Source organism: Eptesicus fuscus, chromosome 11 (assembly GCF_027574615.1).
Source record: "Eptesicus fuscus isolate TK198812 chromosome 11, DD_ASM_mEF_20220401, whole genome shotgun sequence".
Classification (NCBI taxonomy): domain Eukaryota; kingdom Metazoa; phylum Chordata; class Mammalia; order Chiroptera; family Vespertilionidae; genus Eptesicus; species Eptesicus fuscus.
Window position 1 is genome coordinate 70329603 of NC_072483.1, and position 16456 is coordinate 70346058.

The 16456-nt window shown below is 40.1% G+C and overlaps 1 protein-coding gene across 1 annotated transcript in view; it reads left to right on the top strand.

The window, feature by feature from the left end:
* The window catches only part of EPHA4 (EPH receptor A4), a 128482-nt gene that overhangs the window by 48916 nt on the left and 63110 nt on the right, over positions 1-16456 (top strand). Inside the window, exon 4 of the mRNA XM_008145113.3 lies at positions 9502-9657. Within this exon, the coding sequence (XP_008143335.1) occupies positions 9502-9657 (156 nt within the window). The remainder of the gene's footprint in view (positions 1-9501; positions 9658-16456) is intronic.

The following is a 16456-nucleotide window of genomic DNA, read 5'->3' on the forward strand; positions in this document are numbered from 1 at the left end:
AGAGGGGGCATTGAGCAGTTATTACTGCAGTTGCTTCAGCTGCATAAATCATGATTTGTGACAACTCAGGCTATAAAGTCATCGGGATGACAATGACTAGCAATGCAGCCGGAGTTAATCAAATAATTATTTAACACTTGTCTCTCTTGGTCTGGCCCCAGCTCCAGAACATATTTCATTCTCTCCCAGTCTTTCTTACAACCTTTAATTTTTAATAGAGAAACTGAGGAAGTATAGGATGTACTTAGAGTTAAGAAGAGAAACTCCAATTGAGCTGGGATCTCCCTAAAAAGAGGGTCCTTCTCTATATCAGCTTGGTCAGTATCCGGAGTGGCCACCACAGTGATTTGCTCCTGGTCAGCAATCACTATCTGTTATTTTAACTTCTGGTTGGAACCAGCTTCCTGGCTAAACTCTTTTTCCTCGGGAGTTTTCCACTCAGGGATCACCTACTCTGTCAGATGCTGGTTTTCTAGTTAGTTCCTTCTACAAGCAGACAGGCTGGGTTAGGTGTGTAGGATAGATCCCCATAATTGTAGGCAAGAGAGAACTCCTTAAGATGTCATGGTGAGCAATGGTCTGCTCCCTCCCTGAAGGCAACAGCTTCGCATTCCCCAGACTCTCAAGGCTTAGTATGTGCTCAGTAAGTACTATCATTATTACTATTATTAGTTTGTAAAAGCTTAATAAATGTTTGCTAAAATATGAATGACTGAATGAATGCATGAATGCATACGCCTCCTAATAGACAAACTTTTTACGTAACGATGCTAATTGCCTAGACTCTAAGGTTAAATTCAGATGGGGTAGTGCGAGGAATAAAATAGAACAGCTGCTTCCTTTGTTCAGTGCTCTGGCCTGTTATTTGCAATCAGTAGATGTGTAAAGAACCAGTAGTCTTTATGTACCCCAAGCATCAAAGGGTGAAGAAGAAAATAACGACTCATCAAAAAGCCTGTCCCTCTCAGAAATGTCAGAGACAATCACGTTTGGTGTGAATGGTGAGGATTTCATGTCATCTCTTTAGTTGAGATTCTATCAGGGTTGAGGACTGATAGTTATAGGGCAGCATACACTTAAATCTTTCAAAAGTATTCCCATATATTTTCAGTAATTTTATATTAAATTCAAGGCAGGGATTAGGTGTTTTTTAAAACATGACTAAATACTTTCTGCATTTAATTCATCTAAAAGCGTTCATTTTTCTTTATTTTTTTTCTTTGTATTGTGGTCATTTGTGATTTTTTTTCACATGCGTTTCCTTTCCTAATGTTAACTTTAACATATTCAAAAGGCAGAAAAACTTAAAAATTTTGTCATAACCTTAAAAATATTAATGTAAGTCATTCAATCAAGTTCTACTCAATCTACTCAGATTTATATCTTCAATAGGATCGATCAACTGAGAAAAAAAATCAAACCAGTATTTCTTTAATCTCAGAGTTTACCAAAGAAAGTCATGATCATTGATATGTGATATTTAGTATGAGATAAAGAGAACAAATACCCACAGCATATGTAGCACTCTGAGAATAGATTGTTTCCCTGAATTAATTGTTTTCCAAGGCAACTTTGAAATCCATGATTTATGTAAAATTTTTTTATGTAGCAAATTTTCAATCTCCTAAGTGGGAGAATGAGGATTAGAGTAAAAATCAGGAATCTTTATTTAACAAACAACATATTTTTAAAAACACATGTTGTTATTACAGTTTGCTGCCTTCTATTTTAAAATTGTCACCTTTATCAAATTGAAATAACTTATTTATTTCCAGCAATGATCTATTGTGATTCATTACAAATTCATATTTGTCCCATTTTAGGGAAAATTGTAATGATCACGCTAAATAAAAGTCCCTAACCATACTGTGGTCAAACCGGGTAGGGGCTTTAGATCAGAGTGGATTATATCTTTTTCAAAGATACTGACGCCCTTCACTTGTCCTATCAGTCAGTTACTTACATCTAAATTTGGAAGCATAATTGCCTTAAAAAGTCCCCCATGAGGAAGAACCCCAGGCTTACCAGCCGAAAATTGGAGGTACAAAGATTAGAGCTGGCAACATTCATTCCCGTTGGTACCTTTATGCCTGTAGGGAAGAAGACTGCTTTTAAGCAGAATGTCTGACAGTGGAATTAAACCTTATTAATATGCTGAGTCTGCTACTTGCTTTGCTTCTCTTCCATGTTTTATTGAACTTTTTTCTATTCTGTAACTTCTACTGTTTAAGTTGACTCTCTCCAGATTCACCAAAGAGAAATAGCTCCTCTGATAATTAGATTGTCTATTTTCAAGGCAAGCAGGGAAAATAATAAGTTATTTCTCCATTGCGTTCTTTTTGTTTGTGTTCAATAATTTTTATGGAGTTAATTTAAATTTAGCAGGCTTTACATGAACTGCTTCGGGAGGATTTACTGCATCTTATGTGAAAACTGTCGGCATCTGACATTTTAGAATTACCCACCTATTTATGGGATTATACTGCATTCAGTTCTTGAAAGAGCAAGTCAATTTTAGGCATAGATTTTTTTGGAGGTGTCATTTTTTTTTTACCTCTGCCTGGCTTTGTGAAAGCTAGCTCTGAGGTAAGAGAGGACACAGTGGGAAGAGATGGAGTGTAGAGGATAGTAGAATTGAACTGTGGCTTGCTCAAGGAGATGGTTTGCATCATAAACTGTTGGTGGAAAGAAGAAACCTTGAAAATGCAACCCAATAATTTACTTAATTTAGAAATGTGTTCACATATTTTTAAAATTAAAATAAAATTTTACTTGATACCTAGCCTGTCTATGGTCCTTGGAGGACTTATTAAAAGATCAATTGCTGGGCCCCCATCCAAGTCATTTCATGTGTACTGAGGTCTGAGAATGCCTGCTACTCTGACTAGGAGCTTAACATCCTCATCTTCACTCCGGTGACTCTTTTTTTAAAATTATTATTAACTGATGTCCCAAACTAGAGCTTAGGCCACACCAAGGATGACCTAAGAGCCCCGTTATGTCTTTCAAAGTACTTCAATACTTCTGATTTGGGATAGGGAGTAAACCTAGGTCCACTGGCAAAGGTTAAGGCAACATATGTCCACATGAGTAACAAATGCAAAGTATTTCAACTACTATTTTAGTTCCATAATCTTAGTGGCTCAGAAACAACAATCAGTGTCATTCTTTTATTTCATAGATGAAAACAATTAAAGTTTAGGATTCCCAGGAAAGGAAAAATGTAATGCTAAAATTAATTATAATTTATAATTGCAAAAATTTGAAGTGCCTAAGAGAAGTTACTCCCAAAATGGACTAGAATGTCCCCCAAATCAGGCTACATCATTTAATCAAGAAAATCTACTTAAAGGTGGATTTACTTTTTATAGTACTGACTCAAATCAGTTTTCCAGAGAGATGGCTGATGGAAAGTTGACTCTTTCGCAGCAATGGTAAGAAAGCACTCTTTATTAAACTTTGTCATTAAAAACTCGGGGGTGGGGGGGGTGGGCACTGTAGGGTAACAGAGATCCAGGAACCTTGGATTCCAAACTTGATCCTCTGGTTTAGAAGAAAGGGTGGGCAAGTCATTTACCTTGAAAATGAATATGTTGGACTAGATCAAATGTCAGTAAGTATGGCCCCCAGGCTTGCCACCTGTTTTTTGTATGGTCTCAGAGCTAAGGATGTTTTTTTATAGATGACATTTGCAATCAATTTGATAATAGGAAATACTTTCTTTCAACCCCAATTAAGTGAAATGTTATCTCTCCAATTGGAATTCCATTTTCTCATTAGTAAATCTGTATTATATAAATAAATAAATAAACCAACTGTACTTAATTACTATTATATTTTAAATTCCATCAATACATTTTTTGGTAAATGTTAGACTTTTATCTTCTTTCTTTTTTTTTTTATATATTTTTTATTGATTTTTTACAGAGAGGAAGAGAGAGGGATAGAGAGTTAGAAACATCGACGAGAGAGAAACACCGATCAGCTGCCTCCTGCACACCCCCCACTGGGGACGTGCCCGCAACCAAGGTACATGCCCCTGACCGGAATCGAACCTGGGACCCCTCAGTCCGCAGGCCGACGCTCTATCCACTGAGCCAAACCGGTCCCGGCTTATCTTCTTTCTTTTAATCTTTATTGTTGAAAGTATTACATAGGCCTTCCTTTCCCCCTCCGCCCCCCCCATTAACCTCTTCCAGCCTTCTCCCTATTAGACTTTTATCTTGTTATGCAAATACCTTCTTAATATCGTGGGTCTTACTCTTGGACTGCAAAGCCTAAATTATTTACTATCTGGCTCTTTACAGAAATATTTGTGGCCCCTGGATTAGGTGATCCTTAAGGTCCCTTAAAAACCCGATTTTTATTTTTTCTCAAGGCATCAATAAAACCAGTTATGGAATGTGAATGACTGGGACAATGTGGTTTTCCCAGTGTTTGACCCTGTTTTGCTATTTGTGAATGGGATAGAAACAGGTGGACCCAAAGCAGAGCCTCATTTCCCTTCAGCAATTGTCTATCTTTAACCTGTAGGATTCAAAAGCAATTGAAGAGGTCTGTAAACATAGTAGTTCAAGCTGCACAGCCTGGGGTAGTAAAGCAACCCTCCCTCTCTTGGGCAACTCTGCAACCTCTCTGCCTCAGTTTTCCCATCTGTTCTATGGGGAATGTTTGTTAATGTTCACAGCTTCCCCAAAGGTGGCTGAGGATCCCACATTTTTACAAAAAAACCTCAAAACAGAAACCCTCTGACAGAGTGTCTTCTTTTCCCAGAACTTATTCTTACATCATTTGTAAAATAAACAGTCTAGCAGGTGAACAATTAATCAGAACTAATTCAGCTACAGCCATTAAGTGACTTTGGTATTTCCAAAATAGATTCCTAAGCATACTGAAAATGCTGTACATCAGAACTCCAAAGGCAGAGCTCCCATAGTGCCTGTCCATTCACTTGAGGTTGGAGGGAACAAAGGCCAGGGCCAACTGCTTCCTGAGGACAAGTTTGCCAGAATGGCTCAAATTTCCCCTGGAGAGCCACTGTTGGAATTTCAGCTTTGACTTCAGGAGAATCTGTATTAAAATGCAAATTTGTTACCTAGGAATGTTAATTGTTAACCCATTAATACCTATTTGTTAGCACTTGAACTCAAACTAGCCTTTTTTAAAATATATATATATATATTTTTATTGATTTTTACAGAGAGGAAGAGAGAGGGATAGAGAGTTAGAAACATGGATGAGAGAGAAACATCAATCAGCTGCTTCCTGCACATCCCCTACTGGGGATGTGCCCGCAACCAAGGTACATACCCTTGACCTAAATCAAACTTGGGACCCTTCAGTCTGCAGGCCGAGGCTCTATCCACTGAGCCAAACCAGTTAGGGCTCAAACGAGCCTTTGCTTTTCAAATTAGCTAGAGCTGAGAGCAGTACTTGAATAGAAGCAATTCTCAGCCTGAGGTGGGCTCAGGGTGAGTTTTGAAGGTCCTTGAGTTCTGGGGACACATCCCCATCAATGTGAGCATCATCATTTGCAAGAGTGCCTAGGTACACGTGTGTGCACAAACACACACAAGCCCAGAGGCGACTTAATAGTCTGGACTGTGGGCCGGATTGCCCGAAAGAAATATAGTGCACCCCACGCTGATAATTTTAAATGTTTTAGTAGCCACATTAGAAAATGTAAAATGAAAAAGGTAATATTAAATCTCATGGTATTTTATTTAACTCACCATAGTATCCAAATACAAACTAAATTTGTCTAAAAACAGACTATAAAGATAATCAGGTACTATCAATCTTTCTGTATTTCTTTCAAAAGGAGAAAAGTGACCCTAACATCTATATAGGGTATGTTTCAAGAGTAAGTTTAACTAGTTCCTTAAGTTGGTCCTTACATCTCATGTAAGTAAGTCATCTATGCACCAAGAAATCCTGAAGATACTATATAAACTTAGGAATATTTTTTATTTATTTTTTTAACCAAAAGTAATTATGTTTAAGTATTCCACAAAGAAACTTCTACAGAAGACCATCCTAAAATACAGGGTGGGGCAAAATTAGGTTTACAATGGTTCATATGAAAAATAATACAATAATTAAGAAATAATAATACAAGAATGAACTCTGTTTAGAATAGGCACAACTATAAACCTACTTTTGTCCCACACTGTACAACTGCCTGAGGGTAGTGGGTGAACTAATGAGAGAAAATAATTTTTCTTTCTCCTCCTCATCCTCATTTAGCTTTTTCTTTTATTTAAAGTCAGCAGAAAGAACGAATTAAGGCAAAACTAAAGAAAATGGATTCAAAGTTTGCCTTGTACATGTGAACATATCTTCCCACGGTGGCATATTTGAAAGGCCAAGTACAACCATCTCATCTAGTGAACCTTCCCCAGCAAAGGGGCAGAAGGATGGTGTCTCTTGGGTGTGCACTTTGGCTCGCTACAAGCTTGCTTGCCAAAGCATTATCATTCAAAAATTTGGTGTAACTGTTCTCACCCACCAGAGAATGAGAGAAAATCATAGCATGTGTCAATGCTTGCTGTACCAAAGATATCTTTCACTGGGATTTTCTTTACAATGAAAGATGTACTAAAATTTTTAAGATGCAAAGAAGTGGTGAATAAATATGGGATGTACTTACACATTTGTGCACCAAATGCTGGAGGGCTGTGAACCAACCACTCAGAGCAAAAAAAAAAAAAAAAAAAAATGTACTGAGCCATCAGTTTAGTAGGTCATTTTGAACGTAGACAGCAAAATGTCTGTGTGCATGAAAAACTACTACTATATTTTCAGAGATCCTTTCTAAGAATCCTGAAATATTAATAACATGGTCTTAATGTACTTGAAGACAAAAGAATGTGGCAAGGGTTGCTGAGAATAGCACAATGACAATTTGGTATTTTCAGCTTGTGCTTATAAAAGCAAGAGGAAAAGAAAATAAAAATAGTCAGTGTGTTTAAAGAACAGCAGCCTTCAATTTTACAAATAGGTATAAAACCATATTCTCCAATTGAATTCACATATACATATTCTTGATAACACACTACTAGTAATACTAGCTTCAAGGAAATGTAGAAAAAAATATATAAAAATCCAAACTAGTTTTTTCTTAAATTAATATGTCCATAGGACTAATTTTTGAACTTTAAGAAATTAAAGACATCCTCCACTTTGATTTTTTTATGAACTATGGATTTTATTTTTTGATTGGATGTAGTCTTCCTGGAATGGAAGTTGAAGAATTAGCAATGCTCCCCACCTCTTTTTTTCTTACAAGCTTTTGAATGAGCCATGTGTCCCATTGCAATGAATCAGTCACAGGCCAATTTTCATTGTCAATCTTTCACTGCCATTGTGAGTTTTAAGATTTTGATGCCTGGTGAAATGGGGGTGCACAAGGATTAGTCAGGAACAGGGAGAGTTTTCCTCCAACATCCAGATGTGAAATAATAAAAGCAATGCATGCCTTCTTGGCCGTCCTCGCAGCCCGTGACAGGTTGCCTTTGTGGGCTGTGGCTGAGTGAGTGACAGACAGGACCCAGTGGGTTTGTCCCAAGTTCAGGGACTTGTGGTGTTTGATGTGGGACGGACAAGCCAGTGCTTCTTTCTGCCAAACCTGGAGTTTCTGATTTTAATCCAAACCCTAGGGCCATCATAAGCATGACCAAAAGCACCTTGCATCTTGAACCCTATCTAATTATGTGGACTGTATAAACTCGAGACACATAAATCTCAGTCACTGGAGCAACTTGTTTTTCTAAGATGCTCCGGTCCAGTGAGAGATGAAAGCAAATAAGGGAGAGATTGATCTCCGAGCGCTTTTATGGTCGGTGCGCCACACGTCATAAACTTCTGGCTCGTTAAAGGAAATTCCATAAACAACTTTAGTTAATAGCGACGAAGGAACTGTGTGCCTTTCTAGAGCTTCTGCTAAACTCCCTTTCCACTTGTGATTACAAGAGCACGATTAAGGAAATACCAACAGGATGTGCAAGAGGGAGGAACAGCCTTCAACTGGAAGCCACACGGGTGCTTGATGGATGAGTAATGAGACAAGGGAATGAGGCCATCTCTGCTCAGAGAATCAAGCAGTTTTGTGGACCTCTTTGTCTCTACTCATTGGAATAAAATCTGCTAGCTTGCTGTCATGGTTGGTCTCTTTTGGTGGGTCAGGCTGATGGAAACTTACCTGATGGGTTCTTCTCCCAACTGGTATTCTTGATAGTATAGAAACATCCTAAGGAGGCGATAAATGAAAAGAATTCAGAGTGGATCACATTGGAAAGATTGTGGGTAACTGTCACTTTTATTTTTTTAACCTCTGGTCTTTGAAATAGCTTTATGTTTAATGGCCTTGTCACTGTGGGTTTAATACTGATGGTGTTGGTCAATTTTTATTTGAGATTGAGACAGATTTGGGAGGTGATCGTGAAGGGCATAGGGAGAAAAAAGGGGAGCATGGCTCTATTAATTATTTTTTATTGTGAGGTTTCCCAGAATTAGTGGGTTTTTCCACATTAGTGAAAGCAGTCTTCGGTGTCAGTGTGATGATGTTTGTAAAGATGAAGTCATGGAAAGTGTGTCAGGTGCATAAGGAACTATATGGCCCATGTTCTCTGCACCAGCCCCTTGGTGGTGGTGGTGGTGGCGGGGGAGGCGGGGAGGAGTGAGTTTGTGGAGAGAGGGAGGGGAGTGTTGAAAACCTGGGGAGGGTTTTATTAATTTGAAAATAAACACAAACTATCTTCTGATCTTAAAAAAATTTTAACATGTTTTATTTCCAGAATCTACCATTGGTAGTATCTAGAACTTTCCCCTGAAATTGTGACTCAAGTCTGAACAACTCTTCTTTTCTTTTGTGCTCAGTTGTTTTTGTGGGTCTTTTCCCTTTGGTCCTCTCTGTAGCTGTAATTAGGAAATAATCAGCAACCCATTTTTTTGTTGGCACTTGGCTACACTTCCAACTGGTTGGTTCAAGACCATGCTCTCAGATTTCATAGCATGTGGCAAAGAGTGCAGGCTTTGGGGGCAGGGCATTTGGGGTCAAAGCTGGCCCCTGACATTTACCAGATGCATGGTCAGGCACTGGCAATTTACTGCTCAAAGCTGGTATTCCTCATTTCGAAGGTAAGGCTAATAAGAGTACCTATGGAAAAGAGGCGTCGTGGGATTGAACATTGTGCATATAAGCAGGGTCCCAGCACACAGGAAACACTGGGGAAACTTTAGCTGTGATTTTATTGATACTACCATTTTTAAGAACATTTTTTTTTCCCATGGGGCTCCTCTGCCCTCTGCCCAGAAATGTTAATGTCCCTTAAAGAGTGACTGTCATCCATGCACGTTTTTGGTTGCTTTATCTACATCTCGAGCCAGGCGATCACTAGTGATTAGCAAAAATGTCTCCCTTCTTCAGAATCAAGGAGGTGATGCTATGCTTTGCTATATTAGCAGCGGTTTACATTGGTTTGTTTTTCTTCTTTCCTGTAGCCTGCAAAATTGGATATTACAAAGCCCTCTCCACAGATGCCACCTGTGCCAAGTGCCCACCCCACAGCTACTCTGTCTGGGAAGGAGCCATATCCTGCACCTGTGATCGAGGCTTTTTCAGAGCCGACAGTGATGCTGCCTCCATGCCCTGCACCCGTAAGTTGTGTGATTGTCTCTCGTTTATATAATAGCAACAGCTTTCATTCCCACCTAGCGGGGCATTGCCAGGTCTTCTCCCAGGATAACTGTGCAGGGGGCAAATTACATCAAACAGCTTCTTTTCTTAATCATAGCAGGGGAAATGATTATGAAAAGAAAGGATCTTTCTCACTGTGCTGTTGCCTTCAAAATGCACAGCTGCCAACAGACGACTTTGCAGAGCAGAGATTGAGCATTCAGGGGTCGTCTGACAGTGTAATTAGAGATGAGGTTGGAATTTATAAATGGCTTTACTGGCTCATGGAGGACTCAAGGAGAAGCTTGACAGTGGCAGGGAAGCGGGTATAGGGCAGGGCTCCGAGCATGGGATCCCCTGCGGACAAGAGGTTTCAGTTCTGTGTGATACTGATGTCATAGCTTGCGTTGTCATTGCTCTTCATCCTTCTTTCCTCAGAGTTTTGTATTCATAGCAGTTAGGCTTGGGTCCTAACAAATGCTTGTTTAACGCTAGGCACTCAGTAAATGCTGGGCTAATGAATGGATGGGATTGGCACCTCGGTATGCTGGGGAGTAGAGAAATCTTTTCTCACACTTTTATATAGGCAGTGTTCCCAGGTGTGGGCCTTCCTTCTGTGTACACTCTGGGCTTCTCAGACCCTGCAATGGCTGTGACCTCGACCAGAACAGGGAGTGGTGTGCCCAGGTATTCCACCCGTGTGCTTCCACTGCATGAGTCTGTCTGTGTGCGGAGGGACACACCTGGGGGGCTGGCACACAGGCTTTCCTCAGGTCTTGGCTTTGTTTCCAAGCCTGCCACTTAGTAGCCGAGTGACTGATTGTTTAGCCTCTTAAGTCTCACTCTCCTCATCTGTGGAATGGCGTCAATAGTAAATAGTACCTCCCTCACGGTTGTTGGTACTGAACACTCTCATGTTGTTTACTTACTATGTAAAATACATAAATGATGCTACTCCATATAATTTAGCTTTTACTGCCATTATGAATTATTTTGTTTCTTAACTGCTATAAATTCCATCTTGGCTGCCTGGAGCCACCGTCACTCAAATAAAAGTACTTTCTCATCGGGGTGGGCAGTAAGGCCAGCTGTTTGGCCATTGTCCAGCCCAGGCACTGCCTTTGAAAGGTAGGGGAACAATTTCAGGTCCAGCCCAAATTTGTACGAAAACTGCCATACTCTCCTGAGTTCCTGTTATAACCAGAGACAATGCAACAATAGCAACAACAACCACTTATAATTATGCCCAGGTAATGTAGCAGGCACTTTCAATAAACCTTATCACAGGGCTGATATTATAATACATCTATAAGATAGGGATTATTTTAATTTCCTAGAGGAGGTAACTGCCAGCTCGGAGATGTTAAGGAACATGCCCAAGACTCCACCCAGCCTGGTGGAAGGGCTGGACAACCAGAAGACTCCCATCACCCCCATTTACGGGGAGGCCCTCTTGCCAGCTACCTAAAGTCCAGCTCTAATTTCCACAGGGAAGGAATACATGAGGGCCATTCTTAGGTGTAAGTATACATGGGCAAAGATGTCCTTGTTGTCTTCTTTTTCTGTTCCTTCCATGGACTAAGTATTTTCTCTGAATGGGCATATACATTTGATATGCTTAAGTCCAAGCCTCTTTTTCTTTTCCCAATCTAAATATTCTTATGCTCCATTGTGTGATTGATTTAATAGTGACTCTCTTCCTTTATCCACACCCACAATCAATTGTGGGATTTTAGAGAATGAGAGCAAACTTAAAGAGAAATATTGTGGGCTGACAGTATGATAATTATCCTTAATTTGGATCAAGGAGTCCACTACCTATCTTCCCTACAGATAATGCCTTCTCTAGGTTGGGGTTTGATTATGTTATGAACTTCACAAAATTCATCTTTGATGGCAAGGTGGATGGGCTCTTCCTCCCAGGTATTTGTAGTCTTAGGATGCTGACCTGTTAGCTAGCATTCTAGGGAACCATGGGCGAATCCCTTAATCACTGCAGCTTGCTATATGGAAGTTCAGGGAGATCCTAGTCATTGCCACATGCCTGAGCTACTAAAATGTTTGCTGGGGGAGAGAAGAGTTCAACCAAAGAACTTATATGCATACTGGTGGCCCAGTGCACGATATTCATGCATGGAGGGGGGGGTTCCCTCAGCCCATCCTGCACCTTCTCCAATCGGGGACCCCCTTTGGGGATGTCCAAATGCCGGTTTAGGCCCAATCCCTGTGCTGGCACCCAGGACTGTGGGGCGGGCAGCTTGTCCCTCTCCTGGGCCAGAGGCGCAGGTGCAGCTGCTGCCACCCAGGACCCTGGAGCGGGTGGCTTGTCCCTCTCCCAGGCTGAAGCCTGGCTGGTCCCCATTCCTCTCTCCCCAGTGTTGAATGTCTGAGCCATTATGGCATGATGGCATGAGGGCGTGATGACTATTTGCATATTAGGTCTTTATTATATAGGATATGTATAACCCATGGACACAGATAATAGTGGGGCGAAGGCCCGGGAAGAGGATGGAAGTGGGGAAGACAGGGGTCAATGAGGAAAAAAAAAATAGAACCTCTGTAATCTTTCAACAATAAAGGTAAATTTATTCTTTTCTTTATTGTTGAAAGAATTACAGATGTCCCCTTTGTTGTTGTTATCCCATTGATCTCCTCCACCCCGCATCCACCCCTTGCAGGCCTTTACCACCCTATTGTCTGAGTCCATATGCATATAAGTTAGTCAAAGTGTAAGTGTGGTAGGTGAGCCCTTGGAATTTTATGTTTCTGTAGGAATAAATTGTTAGCTTTATCTTGAAGATGCAAATGAGAAAAAGCAAATATTGATTCTTAGCCTACGGGTGAACCAAAATGTTTAAAAACTAAAGTAGCTCTTGTATTTTTCAGAGATAGTTTTCAATAACATAAGAGAGGAAGACTGGTGGTTTTTTGTATCATTAATAAAATGCCTGTTAAAATACCAAAGCAACATGTGATCTTTTTCTCCTGATCCACTCTCTTGTAACTCCTACACTTCACTAACCCAAACGTGCAGGATTATTTCTAATGCTTATTGCATCTCTCCGAGCCATGTTAGGAAGAAACACAGTGCTGATCTTAACACCACCAACTTGTGGGTTTATTTACCCTCTCCAATCCCCAGTTTACTCATCTGTAAAATGGAGTTCTTACTATCTACCGGTGGGGTGGTTTTAAACATTAAATAAGAAAATATTTGTACTGGTCTGGCACCTGGTAGGGATCTAACAAATGGTGGCCCTCTTCTTTTATGGCAGCTGGTCACTTCCTCCCCCAAGCTTCCTCCATAGCAGATTGCCAACAACTGTCCATGCCTCTGTGATGATTTTCTCACTGACTGCACAATTAAATGACCCAACAGCCTCACAGCACTCCAGAATTTCAGGAGTAGGACTCAGCATCAGTATTTTTAGAAGTTGTCCCCATCATTCTACTATACAGACAAGGTTGAAACCACTTCTCTACAGAGTTGAATTTTTAAGTCCTTTTTAAAAAAAAAAATTAAATTCAATGAACATTTACTGCATAAGACTCATAAGACCTCCTTTGAGATAGGGATAATCTGGGAGGTCACTATATGTTGCTAACAGGTATACTAGTAAGTTAAGCAGCAAAATTAGAATCTATTCTCTTCCTGATGAATACAGGGGACCTGCACTGTCCAATTAATAGCCCCTAGTTGCACATGGCTATTTAAATTTAGAGTCAATCACATTCAGTTTAAAATTCAGTTTCTAATTTAGGTTTGCCACATTTCAAGAGCTCAATAGACACATGTGGCCAGTGGCCACCATACTGAGCAGCATGCCTGAGTCACTGAGTTATTTCTGTCATCTCAGAAAGTTCTGTGGGACAGTCAGTGCTGCAGCAGACATTTCAATAGAGAGGAGACAGTGGGAATTTCTCAGAGAACCTCTTGTTCAAATAACCCACAGGATAAAGCCCTCCCCCCCACCCCCAGCTTTATCAGATTCTCTTGACAAGATCTGGGGATGTGGGAAGGAGCCTAAACATCAGGGATCCTTTCAAACAGATTCCAGCCACTAATGAGTCCTTACCAGTTGGTTAAGCCAGGTGACAAACCCAATTCCCTTGTGCTGACAGCCATGGCAATCAGGCACCTTCTTTGTTCATGCTGCTGCCTTTAACCCCCGCATTCTTATGCAGCCCTGCATTTACTGATCACTCACTGTGACGGCACACTAATGAAGAAATAAAACACACGGATTGAGACTCATTCTTTCAGCCACAGAGAGACTCTGCTCTATTGGCTCATAAAATCAAGTTTTTGTTCACTTGGAGCATGACTAGACCAGGTGAACACATGCGGCATTGGCTAATTTAGCAGGAAACGCCTAAGAAGTTCTGCACACCATACATTGCTAGAGAACTTGAGAGAATTTAATGATAAAATAAACTTTATCTTTGGGGAGATTTCCCACGGAGCCTCTGGGTGGGTTAAATCAGTGTCTGCCTGAGAGATAGACAACGTTTCAATGGAGGAGTCATCTGAATATTTTCAAGATAATCCGCACCTGTTAGAACAATACCTTTTCAATGTTGATGTGCATGGAAAGCACCTGGTGATCAGCAGATGTCAGGCCTGACATTCTGCTTTTCTAACAAGTTCCCAGACGCTGCTGAGGCTGCTGGTCTGTGGACCACTTTTCCATTCTAAGAGTTAGATCCTCCCTGATGGATGGCAGGAGACAAGGGACCCTCTCTTCCATGCCTGTAAATTTCAGGGCTGCTCTTCCGCTCAGTGGTGACTCTCTGAAGATATTTCCAGGGTTCTGAACATTCTTCCTTAATGGAAATCAAATACTTCATTTATCTCCCACATGAAGAAAATCCATCTGGTATGGAGTTGCATAATCCAATACACTCACTGTGGAGCTTCTTTTGTTTGTGTTTTCTTCTGGAGTCCCCACTAGGTTACTGTCAATGGGAATGGTCACCTGGGACACGTGGACCAGTCGAAAAAGGCAATGGGGCTTTTGGTGACATTGCTAGCAAGGCCGACACCCAGACATTGATAGACACAAGGATGTCATTTAAGTTGATGAAGGGATTTTGATTTCATAAATCATTTTTTAGGAGAAATTTCAGTGTGATTTTAATTAATGAAGTTAATGTTCTTTAACTCTGCAGATAACCAGCCCTTCCCCTTCAGATCTTGTTCACTTTCCCTTTTCTTTTCCCTGTCATCAGGAATGTTGTCTGGCGATCCCAGTGTTGGGGATGTCAGCTGCATGCCTATGCAGGAGGACTGAGTGCCTTTTGTCACTTAGTCTCTTGTTCAGTGATTATAGTGAGAAAGGTCTTCCTGCCCCCTTCCCCGCAGGAGGCTGAACCAATATTACACGTAAAGTAACTTTCCAACCCTTTATTGTGTCTTAAAATGTACCTGGGAAAAAATGCCTCGTAGAAGAAGTAAATGGGTTTTGTGTATCTAGAAAGAAATAGCTAATTTGTTATTTTGGCAACTTTACTTCTGAGCACCATTACCAGAGTGGTTTTGCGTATTTTTCAATTGGAAATCTGCTCTTGCGCTGCTGGGTACTCCTTATTTAACTTGTTTGATGAAACTTATTTGAGCCCTGTGATCGGGAGCACTCTGTAAATAAGAGATTATTATTTTAGATTGCCAACTTAAAGGGCCTTCACAAATCTGTCTCCAAGTAAACGGCCTTGAATAATTCAGTCAGCTGTGCCAAACAAACAAAGAGTGGGTGATTGATACTTAGACGTAGCCTAAAATATTCCAAAATTGCAGCTTTTAGGACAATTTATACTGGAGTTGCTTAGAGCTAATGAGGGCAAATTTACCAAGATCTATGACGAAAGATCTTGATTTGAAAAAGCTTTTTGCAGGTTTAGGTTATCAAGCAATTGAATAGCCTAGCTCTGAACAGCAAACATCACTTACTTTGTCTCTACATTTGCCTTTTTAAATTGAATTTAGTGTGCCAATGTATTTCCTTCAGAAAGTGTATTGTTTTAAAATTACCATTTCAGTTCTATTACTCAAAGCCTTCATTTCTAATGCTTTCTGACAGTTATCAACATAATGAACCATAATGAAATGATGAGCAATCTTCAGTGCAAACCCAGTGTGGATCCCAGTGGTTCTGTGACTGTGTTGTTAAAATTTGAATGCAAATTAAAATAACATCGTCCTTACTTGTTCCCAAGGTCAGGAGAAGAGAGACTTTTTTTTTAAGTGCTTTAATTTTGGAAATCTCACAAGCATTTTCAAACAAACCCTTGAAGGTATGATGTTCAGTTTAATTCTTTACTCCAAAGATTTCCATGCTTAACAGTCTGGCTGAGGGATTTTGGGAGGGATGTCTAGCATGTGGCTTTGATGTTTAAAACCATAGGATAAAAGGCAGTCTTCAGTTTCAAGTAAACTCCTTTTTTTCTTCTACCCAAGAACATATTTCTTTTTTGCTTTAAAGATGGAAGTAACTAATAATGTGAAGGGGAAGGGCATTCTAAGAAACTGATTAATGAGAGTGCAGTTAGATCTAGTGAAAGACTGGTTCGTAGAAGAATGAGAGTATAGGCTGATTCCCAAAGTTTTGTTAGTGAAAGTGTTTCAGAGGATCTATTGATTGATCTCTAACCATTCCATGTTGTATCATCCATGTAATCAATCATTGTTGTGAACATACTTTTATGAAAATTCTTGTCTCTAAGATTTTCAGGAAATTTGTTATTTCATGTTGATCAAATTGGCAATATACGAGTGTAGTTTCA